Source organism: Eublepharis macularius, chromosome 4 (genome assembly GCF_028583425.1).
Source record: "Eublepharis macularius isolate TG4126 chromosome 4, MPM_Emac_v1.0, whole genome shotgun sequence".
Lineage (NCBI taxonomy): Eukaryota > Metazoa > Chordata > Lepidosauria > Squamata > Eublepharidae > Eublepharis > Eublepharis macularius.
In genome coordinates, this window is record NC_072793.1 from 152839055 (window position 1) to 152858395 (window position 19341).

The 19341-nt window shown below is 44.7% G+C and overlaps 1 protein-coding gene across 1 annotated transcript in view; it reads right to left on the reverse strand.

Annotated features, from left to right (window-relative positions):
• The window catches only part of LAMB2 (laminin subunit beta 2), a 48630-nt gene that overhangs the window by 24708 nt on the left and 4581 nt on the right, over nucleotides 1-19341 (reverse strand). The window contains exons 3-14 of the mRNA XM_054977382.1: nucleotides 18484-18619; nucleotides 15856-15929; nucleotides 12097-12285; nucleotides 11497-11560; nucleotides 9893-10095; nucleotides 7822-7942; nucleotides 6458-6646; nucleotides 4607-4786; nucleotides 3887-3999; nucleotides 3637-3716; nucleotides 3245-3380; nucleotides 1761-1919 (exon numbers count right to left, since the gene is read on the reverse strand). Of these exons, the coding sequence (XP_054833357.1) occupies nucleotides 1761-1919; nucleotides 3245-3380; nucleotides 3637-3716; nucleotides 3887-3999; nucleotides 4607-4786; nucleotides 6458-6646; nucleotides 7822-7942; nucleotides 9893-10095; nucleotides 11497-11560; nucleotides 12097-12285; nucleotides 15856-15929; nucleotides 18484-18619 (1644 nt within the window). The remainder of the gene's footprint in view (nucleotides 1-1760; nucleotides 1920-3244; nucleotides 3381-3636; nucleotides 3717-3886; nucleotides 4000-4606; nucleotides 4787-6457; nucleotides 6647-7821; nucleotides 7943-9892; nucleotides 10096-11496; nucleotides 11561-12096; nucleotides 12286-15855; nucleotides 15930-18483; nucleotides 18620-19341) is intronic.

Below are 19341 nucleotides of genomic sequence, written 5' to 3' on the forward strand. Positions count from 1 at the left end.
TTAACAGCGACCTGACACACAGAAATGAAGCACATAAAGCCTTTTCCTCCATAAGAAGAAGTTTCACCAGCTTCATTTTGGCATGACATATTGATATAAAAGACACAGGAGCAAGGCCAGTTAAAAACCTGGCATCTTTATATTCTTCTAGTACACATTAGAACAGAGAAAGGGATCAACAGGAGTCCACAGAGATTTAGCCAGAATGAAAGCTACAGACAAAACAGAAACAAAATTCCAAACAATTCTGAAAGTCAGATTTCTTGACTTCATTTTGAATTCTGAAAATAGTGATTTTACTTTTGAAACTGAAGATGATTATTTATTGTCCAAACTTAAGTTACTGACAAAATGTTTGTACTAATGGAAAATGTTCTGACAGGTACGTATTCTGAAATTCATGTTAAACTCTGCATTTATAGAGATGTTTGAAACCTGGATTTGCATGAGCTGAATTCAAATGTTCTGTTGTTTGCTTATTTCTGAGGCAATGCTGAGGTGGGACTGGATCAGAGGTAATGGGATAGTGGTGTGCGTACAGGTCTACCTAGCCAAAATTACACCCCAAGATGGCTGTTTTGGATTAGTTCAAGGATACCTAAAATGAACCCAAGCTCTTCCAAAATTCCAAGAGAAATAAAAATTTATCTCCTGAAATATCACAAGTTGAGGGAGGTGCAGGAGTGAAGAGAGAAAGTATGCCATCCCAGGAAACAGCCATTGGCATCTGTCTTCCCTTAAAGAGAAAGGGCCACCCATTGCCTTTATACTTTTAAAAAGGAAAGGACTGAACTGGCCCGACTTACCATGCCAGCATTGTTTCTGTCCCGCTGAAGGCTTCTTCCTACCACTAGCAGAGCTCACCCCCATGGGCTGAAAATGGCAAGTGATCTGGGAGGCTCCTAGACTCCTGCAAGGCTTGATTGCCATAGTGCCATTTCCTCCCTCTGCCATTGCAGGGGCTTTTAAAAAAATAGCCAGGGCTTTTTTTCTGGGAAAAGAGGTGGTGGAACTCAGTGGGTTGCCCTCAGAGAAAATAGTCACATGGCTGGTGGCCCCGCCCCCTGATCTTCAGACAGAGGGGAGTTTAGATTGCCCTCTGCGCCGCTGGCATGGAGGGCAATCTAAACTCTCCTCTGTCTGGAGATCAGGGGGCGGGGCCACCAGCCATGTGACTATTTTCAAGAGGTTCCGGAACTCCGTTCCCCTGCGTTCCCCCTGAAAATAGCAATTGAATATTGTTATATCAGTAGAACAGCATACCAATATGTGTATCTGGTTTCCTGAGTTCCCAGCTTTCTTTTTTAAAAGAAGTCTCTACTCCCATTCCTTGTAGAGATATTAAAGGAAAAGGAATACCTCCACAACAAAAGGGGTTAGAGACTTCCTTTTTTTTAAACAATGAAAGCATCAGAGAAGTCCATGAGCTCACCCACCCACTATTTTCTGGCTGCAGGGTGGGCTCTGCCATCTCTGATGCCAATGACATAGAGAAGCCTCCAGCAGAAACAGTGTCTGTCAGGTAAGTCTGGGGCCAGTTGTTTCTTTTTCCCTCTCACTCCACTCTTGCTGCCTGGGGTCTCATATTTTCAGGACCCGCCAAAATACCTGGAAAAAATCCCAACCTGATAACAACAGTCCCCCCTGCCCAAATGAAGATAATGAAAACCATGCCCTAACTGAAGTCTGGATCCAAAATTACTATAAATACTTTTGAAGCGCACACCCCTAACTGGGTTGCTAGGCCAAAGCAGGGGCACCTGAGGTTCATAGCGCAGCAGTATGTCATACTCCATGGAGAAGGGCACGTTATTGATCTGGAACTCCACCACGCTTCCTTCCAAAGCCCGCACAAAACCTAGCCCTGTCCATGTGGCTGGGTGGCCTGTTAGATGCACTCGCTCCATGACTTCAGCTCCCTGCCAAGAGAAAAAAAACAAGTAAAATACTGCCCTTCTCACAGAACAGCACTCTGCATACTCAGCCCCCAGCTGGACCCAGTCCCCTCAGCCCTCCCGCTGCCCAGTCTCAGTCCTTGGAACTATCTCTGCCAAGCTTTAAGCAATAACAACACTTGCATCAGTTACAGAACACACCCATGTGATGTATTTCAGGACGCACTGAGGCTCTTTGCTCTGGACAGAAAGCACTTTGAATCAAGGCAAGATGACGGCTGACTCTGAGTGATGTGTTCATGGTGTCCCAGCTGCTCTGGGTGTTAAGCATCATCTGCCTTGGCCTTGTAGCACACACAGGTAAGCCAGAGGTGCCAAAATGACACTCACTTAAGATAGCCCAAGATGGATAGCCATGTTAGAGCGGAACTACAAGTGACAAAAGGCACAGGTTGGACACTTGTCAGCTTCCCTCAAGTTTTGATGGGGAATGTAGGCAGCTTGGCGGAATGTTGGACAAGTGACAGTTGAAAAGTCCATTGGACAGCAGTCAGAGAGCCAAGCTGCAAGACTAGGATGCCTACATTTCCCATCAAAACTTGAGGGAAACTGACAAGTGTCCAATCTGTGCCTTTTGTCACTTGTAGTTCCGCTCTCAGTCTGCCTGTAGCAGCAGAGAAGAGCAAAAGTCCAGTAGCACCTATAAAACTAACAAAATTTGTGGTAAATTTTTGTAAGTCACAACTGACTTCTTCAGATACATGCTGTGACTCACGAAAGCTCATACCCTACCACAAACTTTGTTAGTCTCACAGGTGCTACTGGACTCCTGCTCTTTTCTACTCACTTAAGATGAACACATTATCATTCATTATCCCAAATAAAAGCGTTCTAGAGAACGCTCTTGGTGCTTCTATACTCTTAAAGACAACTGGGAAATTGCCTGGGAGCCTCACATGGACAGGTAGTAGGATGTAAATGCAACACCTGTACTGACTCAGGATCTTCACCCATCATAAACATGAGAGAGCACAAATCTGCTTTCATGGACTGAATGTGCACTGCATCGATCAGTTGCTCAAGTTTCCTTTACAACTTAAAGATCATGCATTGTGTACAATATGCAAAAAATTGTGCATCCTGAGCATGCACAATTGTGTCTGAGTTGGATACACACATTTATTTCATCCACATCCACAGCACAGCAGACACCCAAGACTCTTCAGCACTAGCTTTGACTTCAGCTCTGTTTTCCCCTACATCTTGCCTCACTGGACTCAGCAGCCAGCCTCAGGCACACACCCAATGGCTGGTTCCAGTCCCATTCACACAGGAGCCCCCTTCCTCACCTGGCGGAGTCGGGCCTCTTCAGCGTCATACGTGTAGTAGTCCAGTGCAATGTGGTAGTAGCCAGTTTGCACTTGGCTGCACTGCCTGCCTACCATGTGGTTGCGGCAGCGGCACTGCCCTGTTTCTGTGGCACACCTACAGCAGATAGGCAGAGTACATTAGATTGGCCTACCCCTGTCCCCCAGTGTCTCTCCTCATCTCACCTCCCAAAGTGAACTTGTTCTTTTGCTGTGGCAGTGCCACCAGCCTCTCCCTCCACCTCCCCATGTCATTTCTTAAATCAGTCCCTGAGCTCATTTAGAAGCCCCACATTCTCCCTTCTTGGGCTCCGGCTCCTCCTTGCTAGGCCGCCCCACCTTGTGGCCCAGCACTCCCTCTGTTAGCTCCTTACTGATTGTCATGAGCTCCTCCTACATCGCAGTCACAAGGCCGGCAGCCATGTAGGTCAGGACTCAGGGCCCAGTGTTCAGGCTGAAAAGACACAAAGAACATGTCAGGGACCCCTTTTCCTAAGAGGGGGAAGGATGTGAAAGGAAAGGAAAGGCATCTGAGAAAGCAGAGAATATATGGTTGGCTCCAGTAAGGTCTGTTCAGTCTAGGAGGCAAAACAAGAAACAAAAAAAAGACTGCCTGACACTCACCAGGCACTGGCTACAGCTGCGTCCGGTTACCAAACGTTTGCAGAAGCAGTCGCCTGTCATCGCATCACACTGAGGGCCATCCTGCACCGTGCCCCGTGGGTCGCATTGGCAGCCTGGTAAGGAAAGTGGATCTGATCAAAACAACTAAACAGCCCCCACCCCCTGATTCAGATATAATTTTTATATTCCAGCCTTCTTCCAGGGAAGTGCAGACAATACATATGATGTTATCTCAGAGGCATCCGATGAGGTAAGTTAGACTTCAATTGTGTAAGTTAGACATAGAGACAGGCCCAAGGTCACCCTATGAGCTATCCAAGATCCACCTCTGATCCCTTAATGGTGATATTAGACCTTCCCAGAAGCCTACTCAGTCACACTGCACAAATGTACTTTTTGGAGAAAGAAATAGGGCCAAGCTACAAGTGACGAATGGCACAGGTTGGACACTTGTCAGCTTCCCTCAAGTTTTGATGGGAAATGTAGGCATCCTGGTCTTGCAGCTTGGCTCTCCGACTGCTGTCCAATGGACTTTTCAACTGTCACTTGTCCAACATTCCACCAAGCTGCCTACATTTCCCATCAAAAATTGAGGGAAGCTGACAAGTGTCCAACCTGTGTCATCCGTCACTTGTAGTTTGGCCCATAGAAATGGCGACTGTGTGTTGCTTAGAGGACCGAGGCAGATCGACCAAACCCCTCAGAGACAAGGGCACCTACGTTGACAGCCCTGTGGATTTTCTGCAGTCAGTCCAAAGAAGCCGGGCTTGCATCTGTCACAGCGTGGTCCCTGCACATGCTCCTTGCAGCGACACTGCCCAGCAATCAATCTCAGCACCGGATCATCATAAGTGTCACACACTCCACCGTCGAGAGTGCCATCAGGGTCGCAGTCACAGGCTAGAAGACATGGGGTGACGTTAAAGGTGCAAACAGAACAGAGCACACAATTAAAGGAGCAAAGAGGGCCCTGGAGAAAAAAAACTTAATCTACACCCTCACCTAATATAGGCAAAAAAAAAATCTATCTGACATTTTAGCAAATGAATGATCTCGCTGCTGATGGAGAGATCTTATCTTGTGATGTTGCAATCCTTGCAAGTAAGATGTCTGAAAACTGAACTTATGCTACTCTCACATTGCCGTCCTTAGCAGAGTCACACCCTTCTAAGCCCACTGACGTCAATGGACTTAGAAAGGTGTAACACTGCTTATGATGACACTGTCAAAGCCTGTTTTACCTTTATAGCACCCCATATGCTTGCACCATTGATTTTCTTTCAGAGATTTGTATCCCAACTTTCTGAGATACATTTGAGATGGCTTCTTTGCCATTTAAAACGAGCAGAATTTGAGCATATTTGCTTCTGTGCCCCTTGCAGCATTTATCTTGAGTACCCAGATGTTGACACACACGATAGGATGCAATGAATTGCTTTAAACTGTAATATTTTCAACTTTCCAATTCAATTCAGGAGGTCACAAAAGCTACAGCTCCTGCATTCCCATCAAGCAAGGCAGGATATCACACTGAGGAAGATTAGGGAGAGTAATTTCCAGGAAACACAGGTCCCAGAGGGAACCTACCTTCTGTTTAGAGAGTCAGTTCCCATGGCAGATTATTCCCCTACCCCATGCGTCAGAAAGGTAGTTTGTGGCTTGGGGGCACTGCTGAGGAGGTTGATGGCTACCTCTGTGAGCACATGTGTATTTTGCAAGTACCTACAATTGCCCAAATATCTGAAAGCTCGATAGGGATGCTCACAAAAATGCAAGCAGTTTTGAGTTGAACGTGTGAACATTTTCTCCATCATCGATCGACTCAATTTTGGGATAGACTAGTCTGATGATCCAAGCCCCAGAACTTAAAAATAACTTAAATAGCTTTAATGCGTAAGAAGCAGTATGTTGGTCCTCAAGCCTGCTTAGAAATATTGCCCCTTAAATCTCAGCAAGTTTATTGAATCACATTCTAAATTCCACACAGAAACTGACTGCACTGACCTAACCCTGCAGGGGAAAGAGAACACTTTAGTCAGGAGGTACGCTCTCCCCTCCAACCAATCTACAGGCAAAACGTAGCCAATGAAGATGTAGAATTTGAAAGCTCCAATTAGCTTTCAAAGCCCAAGCAATGTGCTGCTCTTGGGGTCTGAGTGTTTTCACCGGAACAAGCTACATTCCCTTTTTAAAGAAGCCATTAGAACCCCACCCTCCAGGTTCGCAATATTATTTGTACCCAACAGGTACTGGAATAAACATTTCCCAGAAGGAAATTTAACTAATTCTTGTCTGAGGAATTAAGGATCATGAGACTTCAGCTCACAAATAAATCAGAAACTCAAGCCTCAAACATTATCTTCTAAAAGTATAAAGAAGAGGGCCAGGGACAAGCAAGGCCTTGGTACTTGTCAGCAAATTCAGATGCTGCCAACCTCTGAAGATCTTTGTAATGCTAAAGGATAGAGACTTCCTCCCAGAGGTTCACAGTGCCTCAGTGCCTGAAACCATGTGTATCCCCTAGTATCACCCCTCCTGAGTACCTCCCACCCCAAACGCACAGAGAATTACCACGGCACACGCTGGGATCACGGATATCCTTGGTGGGATCCTTGTAGTAGAAGGGCTTGCACACTTGGCAGTTGCGCCCCATGGTATTGTGCTGACAGTTGTCACAGACCCCGCCGCTGGTGTTGCCCGTGGCCAGGTACACAGCCATATCGAAGTGGCACTTGCGTGAATGCTCATTGCAGTTGCACTCTGTGGAGAAAGTGATGAATGCCAACACCCCGTTCCAGGCATCTCTTTCCTGATCAGACCATCATCCCAAACCATAAGGAACTGCACAGCTCAACCCCTCATGTTGCCTGATGTGTGCTCTGGAGTGGTCCACAACCTTGCTGAGCCTATGGACACTTTTAGAATTTGGAAAAGAGACCATGGGCACCTCCCCAAAATGACAGCCATGAGGGATAGTATCAAAAATAAAATGGCTGCCATGAGGTTGTGGGGCTAATTCAAAATGTTGGGAGGTTCTAAACCAAGCACCTTCCTACACTGGAGGAAGCTGTTTCTGAACTGGTGTTCCCCTGCAAACGCAAAGGTGTTTTGGCTCTTCTGAAGCACCTCTTTCTTCAGTAATGTGGAGAAAAGCCGGGGTTAACCCTTTAATTTTGGGAAGAGATTATTTGGGGGGAAAGCAAGTGGATGCCGGAAAACATACTGGCAGGCAACATGTTGGGGTCACTATTTTGTTTTTCTCTGTGGAGACAGAGAAACTGATCTAACTCTGGGGCCACTCGATATAAATACGGGTAAGACAACAGCTGCTTATTATACCTATTTTAAATCCCTAAAAAAAATCCCACCTCTTACAGCCCCTGATGAGGTGCCCTATGTAAAACTAACCTCCATGAATAAAAAAGAACAATATGACGTGTACATTACTGACTGAAAATCATGCAAGTATCTATTTTGCAAGGAAAGTGGCAAGAAATTTGGAGTACCAAAAGATGCCATATTGAAACAAAGTAAACATTCACCCAGTTTTCACTCACACTGCCTACCCACAGAGTGCCCCAAATTATAAAAATGTGTCATTGAATCAAATAAATAACAATTTGCTGCCTTTTCATGGTTCCTAATTCTGCTTTCTGAGGTAGTGGTCTCCTTGTAATGGTAGAGTCGGCCTTGTCATTATTAGCTACAAAGTCACCAGCATTTAGTGATGCATAAAATGTCCTCCTTCCCCTATAAGTAGTGTCCTTCCAAGCCCCACATTCTCTTTTGGGATAGAAGATAGTCGAATTCTAGCATGTGCCTAGGGGGAGTACTTCCACTTTACAGATGCTACCTCTCTTGGGCCTAGTTTCCCCTCAGGAGGCACTGCCTTACTTCAGGCATCCCTGTTCTCCCAGTAGCCCTTCTCAACTCACTTTTGCAAGCATTGGTGCGTCGCCCCTCTGCTGGACGCCAGGGCAGCTCATTGTAGAAGCTGTCACACTGCTCACAGTTCAACCCTTTGGTGTTGTGTTTGCAGACACAGCTGCCATGTACCTGTTGATGAAAAAGAGGGATGTGGGTCTCACTCAAAGTGAGTGGAATCATTCAAGCACATGGGTTCTTAGAGCATGTCCAACACTTCCTCCCAATACCAAGTCACTGGTGTGCCTCACCCTTCCCAGAAGGCATGCAACCGCGGAAGTCACAGTTCCATCTCACACATAGGGGCAAAAGCCATGATTATATTTTGTTTTGGCACAGAATTCAGCACATGCTTACCAGTTGCCTGCCAGTGGTGGGAAATCTCCTGGGGGGGAGGTTACCTAGTAACCCTCTAATTGCTGGTGATTGGCAGGAAGGGACAAACCCTCCAGCAATTGCCCACCATCAGCAGGCAACCTGAGAAAGCATGCACTGGGCGCTCTCCCGACAGGGCCTGACGACATCACTTCCTGAAGTGACATCATCACACCAACTGTGGGTACGCTCCTGCACTTTGTTGGGGCCAATTTTGGCCCCAAGTGGGTCAGAATTAGCCCCACACAAAGCACAGGAGCACTCTGTGGCCAGCGTGATGACATCACTTCCGAGAAGTGACACCATGCCTCTCCAGAAGCGCACATGCACGAGGAAACTACAAGCACCTCCTGCCGAGAGGACAATAATTCAGCAGCTTGAGAAACTTTAAAGAAATTAACTTAATGCCAAAATCCAAAGAACCAGTATGCGTAGTGGTTAGTGTCACACTAGCATCTGGGACATCCATGATCATATCCCCTCATTGCCATAAAAGCTTGCTTGGTTATCTTGAGCCTGTCATTCTCTCTCAGCCTAACCTTCAGCTCACAAAGAAATCAGAAACTCAGCCTGTAAAGCTAAAAGGGGGCTCAGGGTTCCTGTAAAGCTAAAATGGGGGAGAACTGTAGGCCTGGAGCTGGCACACCACAGTCTACATGCTGACTTTCTGCATTCCTGATTCCTGGTCGATTGGCACACCACCCAGGAACAGGGAAAGCAGTGTCAATATGTTTCATCTGAGCATAATAAGTCTCTCATCCTTCTCAGAGCACAATATTCCCATACACTCTAAGTAATATTCTTACATGTCTTAAGGTTCACTGTGTTCCTCTCGCTATGCTTCATAGATAAGACAAAAGCCTGATCACAGCATATTTGAGTAGTTGCCTATGACTGGTTTGGAATGTGTAGCTGTTGCTACAATTGTTGCTATAGACAGCTTCTTAATAAAACTCTCGCCTCCATGTTAGAGGGACAGACTTTGCATCCAGATCTCGGTTTCCTGTTGTTACTACAGAGAACCATATACACCACCCTCACCTTCTTGAAAGAAGAACAGGATAAAAAAAGTAGACAGACAGAAAAGGTGTACGTGGCAAAGTCTCATAACCTGAAGGGGGACTCAGAAGGACTTCAATAGTTAGATGGCGAAGAATCAGAGCTTTGTGCAGAATCTTATATTCCCATCATGTGTGTGTGTCAAAGCAATAAGGCAGAGTGAAAAAATAAATAGATTGGAACACAGATATGCCCAAAAAGAGTTCCTATGATAACAGCTGCATGAGCGGAAGAAGTTCAGCAGGTGCTTTACAGCTACATAGCGATTGGAGAACTTGTACCAGTTGAATATCTACACGGCAGACAGCTATTAAAGGCAAAGAGACCATCTAGAGCACCCTTCAAGATGGAAATAAGGGGCATTCTTTCTCCATGTATATGAAAATGTAAGAGTGTGTGCACGCACTTGTTCAGAAGTGAAAGCTAGCATGGTTAGTATTGGACTAGGAGACCCAGGTTCCAATACCCACTGTGCCATGAAAGCTCGCTGGTTGACCTTGAGCCAGTCAGCCCAAACTACCTCACAGGGTTGTTCTGAGGATAAAATGAAAGTGGGAAGAATTATATTTTAAGGTATTTAGGTGTCCATTGGGTAGAAAAAGCTGGACATAAATATGAAAATAAAGAAAAACAGTGCTGGGGCCTTACCATGCCCTCAACATCAGCAGGGCTGCCAGCAACTGGGGCACACTCCGAGGCATGCCCGTAACAGAAGCAGTTGCCACGTAGTACCATCTCATACACAGCATAGTAGTACTTCTCCTTGATCTCCCGTCGTGAGTCCAAGAGGTTGTCTCCTAGTGTGTGCAGCTTGGTCAAGTTCACCCGCAAGTTGGTGACCTTCAGGAGGTCTGGGAGACACGTATTTGTGGGGAGGGGAAGAAGTGGAAAGGGAAGACAACCATATAGAGGATCACTGCCATTGGCATAGTTGCCCACAAGAGACTGCGCTGTTCAGGAGTATCTGAGCTATCGTACTTAAGTTCTCAATCAGAATATGACAGAGCAGGGAGCTGAAAAGGGATAACTTTTCCCAGATACACCCAGAGCCAAGAGTTAAATTTACCTACAGCCAAAGCAGAAATATGTCTAGGACTAAAATAATTCAGTCCCAAATAGAACCAGGCTCAGAGTCAGCTGCAGGCCATACCAGTGTTCAGCAACTGATTAATTAGCTAGTGAATACATATATACAAATAGGAGCCCCGTGGTGCAGAGTGGTAAGCTGCAGTACTGCAGCCCAAGCTCTGTTCATGACCTGAGGTCAGTAAAACGAGTACCCAGTTTCCTGGGGGTAAAGTGTAGATGACTGGGGAAGGCAATGGCAAACCACCCCATAACAAAAGTCTGCCAAGAAAATGTCATGATGTGATATCCCCCCATGGGTCTGTAATAACTCGGTGCTTGAACAGGGGACTACCTTAACCTTTACATACATACATACATACATACATACGTATGTGCGTGTGTGTGTGTGAGTGAGAGTGTGTGTGTGTGAGAGAGAGAGAGAGACAGAGAGAGAGACAGAGACAGAGATCTCCACTTTCTTAGGAATTAGTTGGGGGAGGTCTGTGCCATATGTTTTCTACAATTTCTTGAGAATGAAGATCTTGTATTTATGCTGGTGATATATTTGCTTAGGAACTTTGGATCACATATGAAACAAGATACTTTTCAGGAATTGACATTCAACATGCCAAAGTTCCTGGAATTCTTTTTGGAAAATTTTGGATCTCTCTTTTGGAAAATTGTGTGTATTGTATCTTTGCAAGTCATTCTCATTAGTGAGCTGTCATTTCATAAATGAGCACGAGGTTTCCCCCAGGAAAAAAGTTTAATGTTTTTGTGTTCTTGAACACAAGATAGCTGCCTCGGACAAATTTTGGACACTGTGGGATATAGCTTTTTTAAATAAAGAAAAACTCAGAGATAATCTAAGGTGCATCATCAACTGATCAGCGTGCCAGCATGCCTTTATGTGGAGTGTATGTGATCTGTGAAATTGGGGATACTGGTATAGCACTGTGTTGTTACATTCTGAGAACTTTGTCATGAGATCTGCCTTAAAAGTGTCAAAAATTGAAAGCTAGGCCATACAAACTTAGTGTTTCTTTCTGAAGTGGAAAGATCCTATCTGTGCATCAGGACTCCAATCTGTTTTCTGCTCCCCTTGAGAGAAGTTGGGAGTTACTGCCCCAAGCCAACCCCCCCCCCAACCCCATTTTAGCCCAATATCCCTCACAGAGACTCACTCTGGATTTTTGGACTATAGGGGTCTCGTATGTAGATGGCTGGATCCAGCACTCTATAAATTACCTGTAACAAGGAAGGAAGAAACATCATAATGCAGGAGAACTGGGAATATTGTGTGAAACTAATAACCAGTTCAGGACATCCAAACAGGCACCCCTTAGTTGTTGTGGATTTTCCAGGCTGTATAGCCATGGTCTTGGCATTGTAGTTCCTGATCCTGACATTTCGCCAGCAGCTGTGACTGGCATCTTCAGAGGTGTAGCACCAAAAGACAGAGATCTCTTGTGACACTGAGAGATCTCTGTCTTTTGGTGCTACACCTCTGAAGATGCCAGTCACAGCTGCTGGCAAAACGTCAGGAACTACAATGCCAAGACCACAGCTATACAGCCCGGAAAATCCACAACAACCATCGTTCTCCGGCCGTGAAAGCCTTCGACAATATAGGCACCCCTTAGTTTAAATTTCCATCTCAAGGAGAAAGGAGACTCCAAAAGGTGCAAGTAACATGGCCTGTGCACAGCTGAACTTGGAGGCCACACCCACCTCACCACAAACTGTTATTCCTTCTCCTTTTGACTCTCCTGCTTTGCACTTACCTCTCCCTCAGTAGAGGGCTCAATGTCTGAGTAACGTGACTCACAGATGACATCATCCACCCGACGCAAGGATCCATGGGAAGCATGAGGGAAGGATGCAGCACAATCGTAGGCAAAATAACGGTATACTTGCCAGGTGCGGCCAAAATCTGCCGAGCGCTCCACCAGCATGGCTGCTGGACGGAAAGTCTGTGGAAGTTGAGGAGAAGTGAGGAGGTTTACATATGTCCAGACTGTTTACCTAGTAAGTCTGACTGGGCCAGAACTGCAAAAGCCCAATCACACATGTAAGTGTGCTTGCGTGAACCAAACTTTAGGTTTGCGTATCTTGAGGTACATACACTCACTTGTTTTGATATATAGCCCTCATTCCACATGACTTTTGTCCATGCAGGTCCCATGATCCCCAACACAGCAGTTTCTGGTGGTCAGAGAGAACCCCATATTCCTTTTTCACCAGCTGAAAACCCCACTGTGTACTTTCTGAATAGACTCAGAATTCTCAATCTGAATATTCGCCAGCCGCTTCCATACTACTCACCTTCATCCGGAATGGGGCGCAACGTCGCAAAAAAAAGTGGGATAGTGTCTTCTCGCGTGAGTTTTGCTATTTTCCGCGGGGGTTTTGCGACATTGCACCCCGTTCCAGATGAAGATGAGTAGTGTGGAAATGGCCGCCCACTATTTTTGTGGGACTACATATTCCACAGGCTACTACTCGTTTGCTTGATTGCTTTCATGAGAATCTACTCAGACAAACGGGTATCTATATGGACTATGCAGTCTGGAATGAAACACAGTTCTGAAAGATAGGAAGCCTCAGGGGAAAAAATTTCCACACAAGTTAAATGCCCCAGATTCAATGCTGTTGGGAAGTGGGTTCCTCCCCATCAAAGCATCATGGTACATTTCAGTACCTCCTGGGGCTTCCTGAGTTTTTCTCCCATTTTTCTCAAAGCTGTTTTGCTCCAGTGTTTTGGGAAAAATCACAGTAAAACCTGGATGGCTGTATGAGTGGGAAAACTTGGATTTTTCCTCTGATATGGCACCCATTCCTGACACTGCCCGTCTCCCCACCAATAGAGTTGTCAGTTGCCTGTCACTGGCAAGGAAACCCTTCCCAGTGCCCCCTCCCGAATCCCCCACCAGCACTCAATGGAGCAGCATAAGAAATGGGGAGAGCTAAACATCCCACAATGTGACTTTTGGCTATATAATAGGAAATGGCATCACCATGCCACAGGATGCTCTAGGATTCATGTAAAACTATGATAAAAATCATAGAATTTCCAGTGAATCCCAGAGCATCCCAGGATGTGGTGATATCAGTTCTGGTTACACGGCCAGAACTGACATTGCGGGATGCCCTCAGCTGGCAACTCTACCCCCCAGCCAGCAAGGGCCTTTAAAAAAAAAAGGCATTAGAATGTTGTTATATCAATATACCATGGTAACAATATGTGTACTGGGTTCTCTGAATTCTCAGCTTCCATTTAAAAACAACAAATAAGCCTCTAGCCCCTTTCCTTATACAAATATAAAGGGAAAGGCATATCTGCACAATAGAAGGTGCTAGAGACTTTTTTTGAAAATGAAAGCTGAGAATTCAGAGACCCTAGTACACATATTGTTCCAATGGTATATTGGCATAATAATATTCTAGCGCCTTTTTAAAAAATTCAAAATCTCAAGTGGCTCAGGGAGGGTGTACAGCCATTGCTGGGGGGCTGAGGCAGGGAAACTGTGGGGAAACCTGCTATGTGGAAGCCCTGTTGCCACTGCACTTTATCTGCAGCAGCACCAGCAATGGAGAAACCACCTTGGACTGAATGAATTGCTTTGAAAACTAAACATTGTAAAACATAGCGGAATATGTATTAGCATGTAGAACAGAACTGTTTTGTACATTGTTTTAAATCTTTCATTAAATTATGACAAATATGTGTTAACATCACATGCGGCATAGAGCAGCCGCTGCACACCAAGCTGAAATAAAAACAAATCCATGTTACATTATAAAACATTTACTAAAATACTCTCAGAATTTTGTCTAATAAAAAAAAGATTTCATAATAATATTTTCTTTTTGATTTTTCCACTGTTGGATATCAGACAATACTAGAACAACAAAAATCTACCTCTATTATCCACCTTTCCTAAGCATACTCCTAATTTTTTCCCATCCATTATGTCAATAAACAGAGAACATCCACAATACTATGGCAAAGCCACATTAGTATCCTGCATTATTAACGTCTGTTGTGATGAACATACAGCCACACCATGGTACTACGGGCACTATGGCACACTGTCACAACAGGCACCAAAACAGGAAGCACAAACAAGTAATTCTTCACACACAATCAGTGATGCCTCAAAAGGGAACGTGTGGTCAGCAATAGCCGCCATGAGGAAAACAGATACAGATATTATGCATCACAAAGGTCAGCAGATATTTTTGAGGGCAGGGTTTCTTCAGCTTTTGTCTGGGCACCCCTGGGACCCCATGAGAGCACTCCACTGGGTCCCCACGAGTGCTTTGTAAGAACAGAATCTACTTCACCTGCTTTTGACGGGTGAAACTTGTAAAGCTGCTATCCCTATAGTCTCCTAGTTTCCAGGTTACTTCATAGCATTAGCCAGAAAATGTGCTGACTGGTTGTTGGGAATTCAATGGCTCAGTCCTAAGAACTCAAATTAGCTGTGTGGCACCACGGAGGTACAGTCCAAAGGCAACATTGTTTCTTCAGCTATAACTGGCTTTCACTCTGTTTTCTAAAGTAAGAGATTTCACCATGGATATAACGATGCCACTCTGCTTCCATAAATAATAACAGCCAATAGCAGATTTCAATTAAAATATCAGAAATTCAAGCTTTGTGGGATGGAGTTTATGAACAGTATGGAAAGCTTTTCCATGCTCATTCCCACCCCTGTTCCATTGGTCTCTAGCTAGATCTTATTAACCAGTAAGGAAATGTTGTGCTGTCTCTGGTGGAAAGTCCATTTCAGTCAAGGAGATTGATCGGAAGTTGGGTCAGACCTATTGTAGCCCTAGAGAAGTGGCCACTCTCGGAGTCTCTCTACACGAGACGAATTACATGAGGATGCTCAAGTAAAGGGAGATGCAATGATAGCCGGGAAGCCGAGTTTAGAGACAGATTGGAAGGCTCTGTCAGTTTCACCTCTCTAGAGCCAACAAATCATTTCTTGTTCCCCTGGAAATTAATGAGCAATTGCTTTGGCTAACAAGAATGAAATAATAAATTACCACTCCCACCGCTTTGGAACAATAATCAACTAATTAAGCGTCCATTCAGGAATACGGCTACTACTGCATCTGGACAGCAAATAACTAATTATGTTGAAAAATGGAAGCTGCTTTAAAACAGCAGAAAGGGAAGCAGCAAAAATTAAAGGTTTTTGCCTGCTATTGTGATTTTTTGTATTGAAGGCCACTTTAGGGCACATGGGGAGAAAATCAAGATATAAAATAAAGACATAAATAAACAAAATTTATGCTGGAAAGACTGGTGCTGTTATTGTGTTTTAAAAAAATTTAATATCACAAACTGATGGAAAAACAATGCAGAAAAATCTGGAATCCAAGAGACTGTCAATGATGTTGTCTAGATTCTTCATAAAACTAAGTGAATGAATGATGCCTCTTCCATACTAAAATGCTCTCAAGAAGCAACTTAGGAAAGCATGGAGCCCTTTACTGGAGAAGAAGGCTATCTAGTCATGAATAGGATGTACCTTAAAAGTCATAATGAGGTGAGTGAAATGGAACTCTGCTTCCAGGTCCAGGCGGATGCTGACCTGCTCCATACCTAGATAAACAGAGAGATTTGTGTTAGCCCCCAGCAAAACAGGAGGAGCCAGTGGTTTTCAGTTTGTGTGTGGGGGAACTCTGGGCTTCTTCAGAAACTATCAGGACTTCTTTACAAGGAAGATAGTAATGGTATACATGCTTTACATGCCCCAATGACCATCTTCTGCAATATGGAACCACTGGATAATGGAGTACACTCTAGGAAGAAACCCCCGTTTATGCCACAGCCAGTATGGTGCAACAGTTATCACCAACATCCTGCTTGAACCAATGAGAATAAAGTGGTAGAATGCTGTAGTGGCAGAAAGGAGCACACCGCTTCAAATTGCAGGTGGAGGATCACCTTCTGGAATGCTCTACACATATGGAAAATCAAACATAGCAAGAGAAGAGAGAACTTTTTTTTTGCAGCACTGCTTTTTGGTTCACAGATACAAGGACGTATACAAGGACATTTGAAACTGGAAACCACCACATGCATTCTGAGGTGGTATAATCCATTCTACCATGTCAACATTTGCTACCTCTTCTCCCTGAAGCAGGCCTGAGTGGGCATCCTAGAACCCTCTGTAGAACTTTTGGAATGCATAGGATTTCCACAGTAGTCAATGAGAAAATTGTTCCCAGACAGTAGAAAGTGTGAAAACCAATATAGGATGAGGCAGGATTAAGCCACGTATGGTCCACAACCACATTTACAATCTAGGGAGAAGCTTGCTTGGAGCTTCCTTGATACAAGAAACTTGGGAAGAGGGAAAGAGACCCTTAACTGCATTGACTCCCAAAATTGTGGAACTCTTTCAGAGTAACGTTGTACATACTTCTAATTCCATAGAATTCAACTGATTTAAAACGGTGTAACTCTGTTTAGGATTGCACTGTTTGTCTTCTACTGTTCCTGCAGGCTTTCGGAGCCAATGTGGAATTCTTTATAGGCAAGTTTTTAAAGGATTTACAGTCAGTGCATTATTTACTTAGTTTTAAAATGTGTATCCTCCAAAACTCTCAGCACAGGAGCTTCCAGTCCACAAAGCAACATTTAAAACACAACTACAGCTAACAATGGCTAAAATCACAAGTAGGAGTAACAAATACATTTAAAATCACCCCACCCCAGCAAAGGATAAACCACATGGAACAGTCAGCAAAAGGCCTAGGTAACCAAAAAAGTTTTCACCTGGGTCCTCAAAGTTATAGGGAGTGCATTTCAGAGGTGAGATGCCACTCCAGAAAAAAGGCCCTAGTAACCACCCACCTTATCTCCAAAGGGGGATGAACTCTATAGATGATTTTAATTGAAAGGCTACAGGAGGAAGTAGAGTTAGGATGATGCAGTAGTATCTAAACAAGCTGATGCTTTGTTTGTGCTATCATTAGCTTTAGAGAATTACTCTTAAAAGAGTTGCTCTTAATTTATAACAACTGACTTGGTGGAAAGGTACCTCTTGAACACCCTTTGATGCATGCTGAAAACTCTAGAACATTGGAATGTAAAAACGGAACCACGGGGTGAGAGTGACTCCTAGAAGAATCTTGCACCTGTGACATTCATGGAGAAGCCTTAAACACTCATGTGCCACACTGCTGTCCTGGGATGTAGAGACAGACAGTGCAGCTGTCAGAGACAAGGCTCCCCCAGTGACCAGCAGGCAGTGACCAGATCGGCTGGCCCCTCCTCTGTTGTCAGCAGGACTCTTGTCCCCCACCCCCGCCTGGCAAAGGCTCAGGAAAGAAAGGATTCAGCCGGGTATGATTCAACATTTCCTCTGCGTGGGAGAGAAAGGAAAGAAACAGTGCTCTGGGGACACCCTCGGCATGGCCGCTGCCTTGGCCTTGCCAGAGCCCAAGCAGAGAGAAATGCTCTGCAGACTGCCCAGGGCACGGTAGGTTTGCTCAGTCACAAGTGAGTTTGCCACACAAAGCTACACACAGCCCCGGAGCACGGCAGAACCCCCAACACACACACAGGCATAGAGCCTACTGGCAGTCAGCTTCATTTCCTTTCAAAGGGAAGGCTGCAGGTTTGCCTGCTCTGATCTGGGGCTGGAACGCCAACAACAGTGTACATTTGTACAACAGGATAGAATTCTATACCCCTGGAACTTAGACAATAACTATTGTCGGTGATTCTCGTCCTTTTCCCCAAAGACCCCAGACACTATTTCTCATCTGCATCCCTTCTGTGCAGCTCTTCTTTTCTTGTCATCAGTGGCAGTCATTGTGATTTATTGCAAGTTTGGGGATCAAAGCTTAAGTAGCTAATAGTGCAATCCTATGCAGAGTTGCTTGAAAACAAAGAGCTTAGAGTGGAGTACATCTGCAAAGGATTGCACTGTTGTAAATCCTGTTACGACAGTCCATGCCCAATTTTAAAAAAGTGCTAGAGATATTCCCTGATTACAGCCGGATCAGGGAGAGGAAGTACAGCAGCTATGCCCAGATGCAGTTCTTCCTTTTGTACAGCACTTACAGTGCAATCCTAATCAGAGTTACACCAGTGAAAGCCCATTGAAATCAAATAGTAGGGATGCAAAACCACTTTCTATTCTTACCATTCTCCGCCTGCCACCAGGCCTTCTTACGGCGGGGTGCAAAGCTGGTGATTACATTCTCAATACGATGGCTGTTCGGGTTGGTTAAGGGATCATATGGCCGACGCGAGTCACACATAAAGCACTTTTTCTCATCCTGTAAAAGAGACAGTCAGTCATGTGCAGGGCTAAACATACATACCCTACATATATTATCCCACTCCTTTTTTTAAAAAAAGAAGCCCTAATTTTCCATCCTCCAGGCTGCAGATCTAAGAGCATGAGGGTGCAGTGCCCACTACAATCTCAAATCTGGGTAATGGTGGTGGTGACCAGGAATTCCAGTTTCTGGCATCTCTCTGAGTATTTCTGCTTTCCGTATTCCTTTCCGCCCCCCTCCCCTATAAAGAATTCATATGGTGCTTTCTAGTGATCAAAGCACTTTGTATAAAGATCTCCCTCCCCCCGAAGAACTAGAAACTTATCCTTTTCTAAAAACATAAAACTCAGATTTTCAGGATGTTGAATTTTGTGGTCCCCCCCCCCGCCTAAATTACCAAATGCACACAGGGCTGTGATTAAACTTATCACATTATTAATTCTCTTGTTCTTCTGAAAATCTCAAGGTAATATACATGGGGCTGAATCCCAAAGGAAGGAAATGTCCCTTTAACTATGTCTTGAACCATGTAAAGGGGGATTACAGGAGCTTCATGTGAGATGGGGGTTGTAGTAAGGTGGGGAATTGGGCAGAATTGAGTGAAAAAACTGGCTGGATATAACTCATGGCACCTCCTCCAGTTTAATCTCACAACTCTGTCACATAATTAGGCTGAGAGGGAAATAGACACAAGGTCACTAAAAGAACTTCATGGCTGA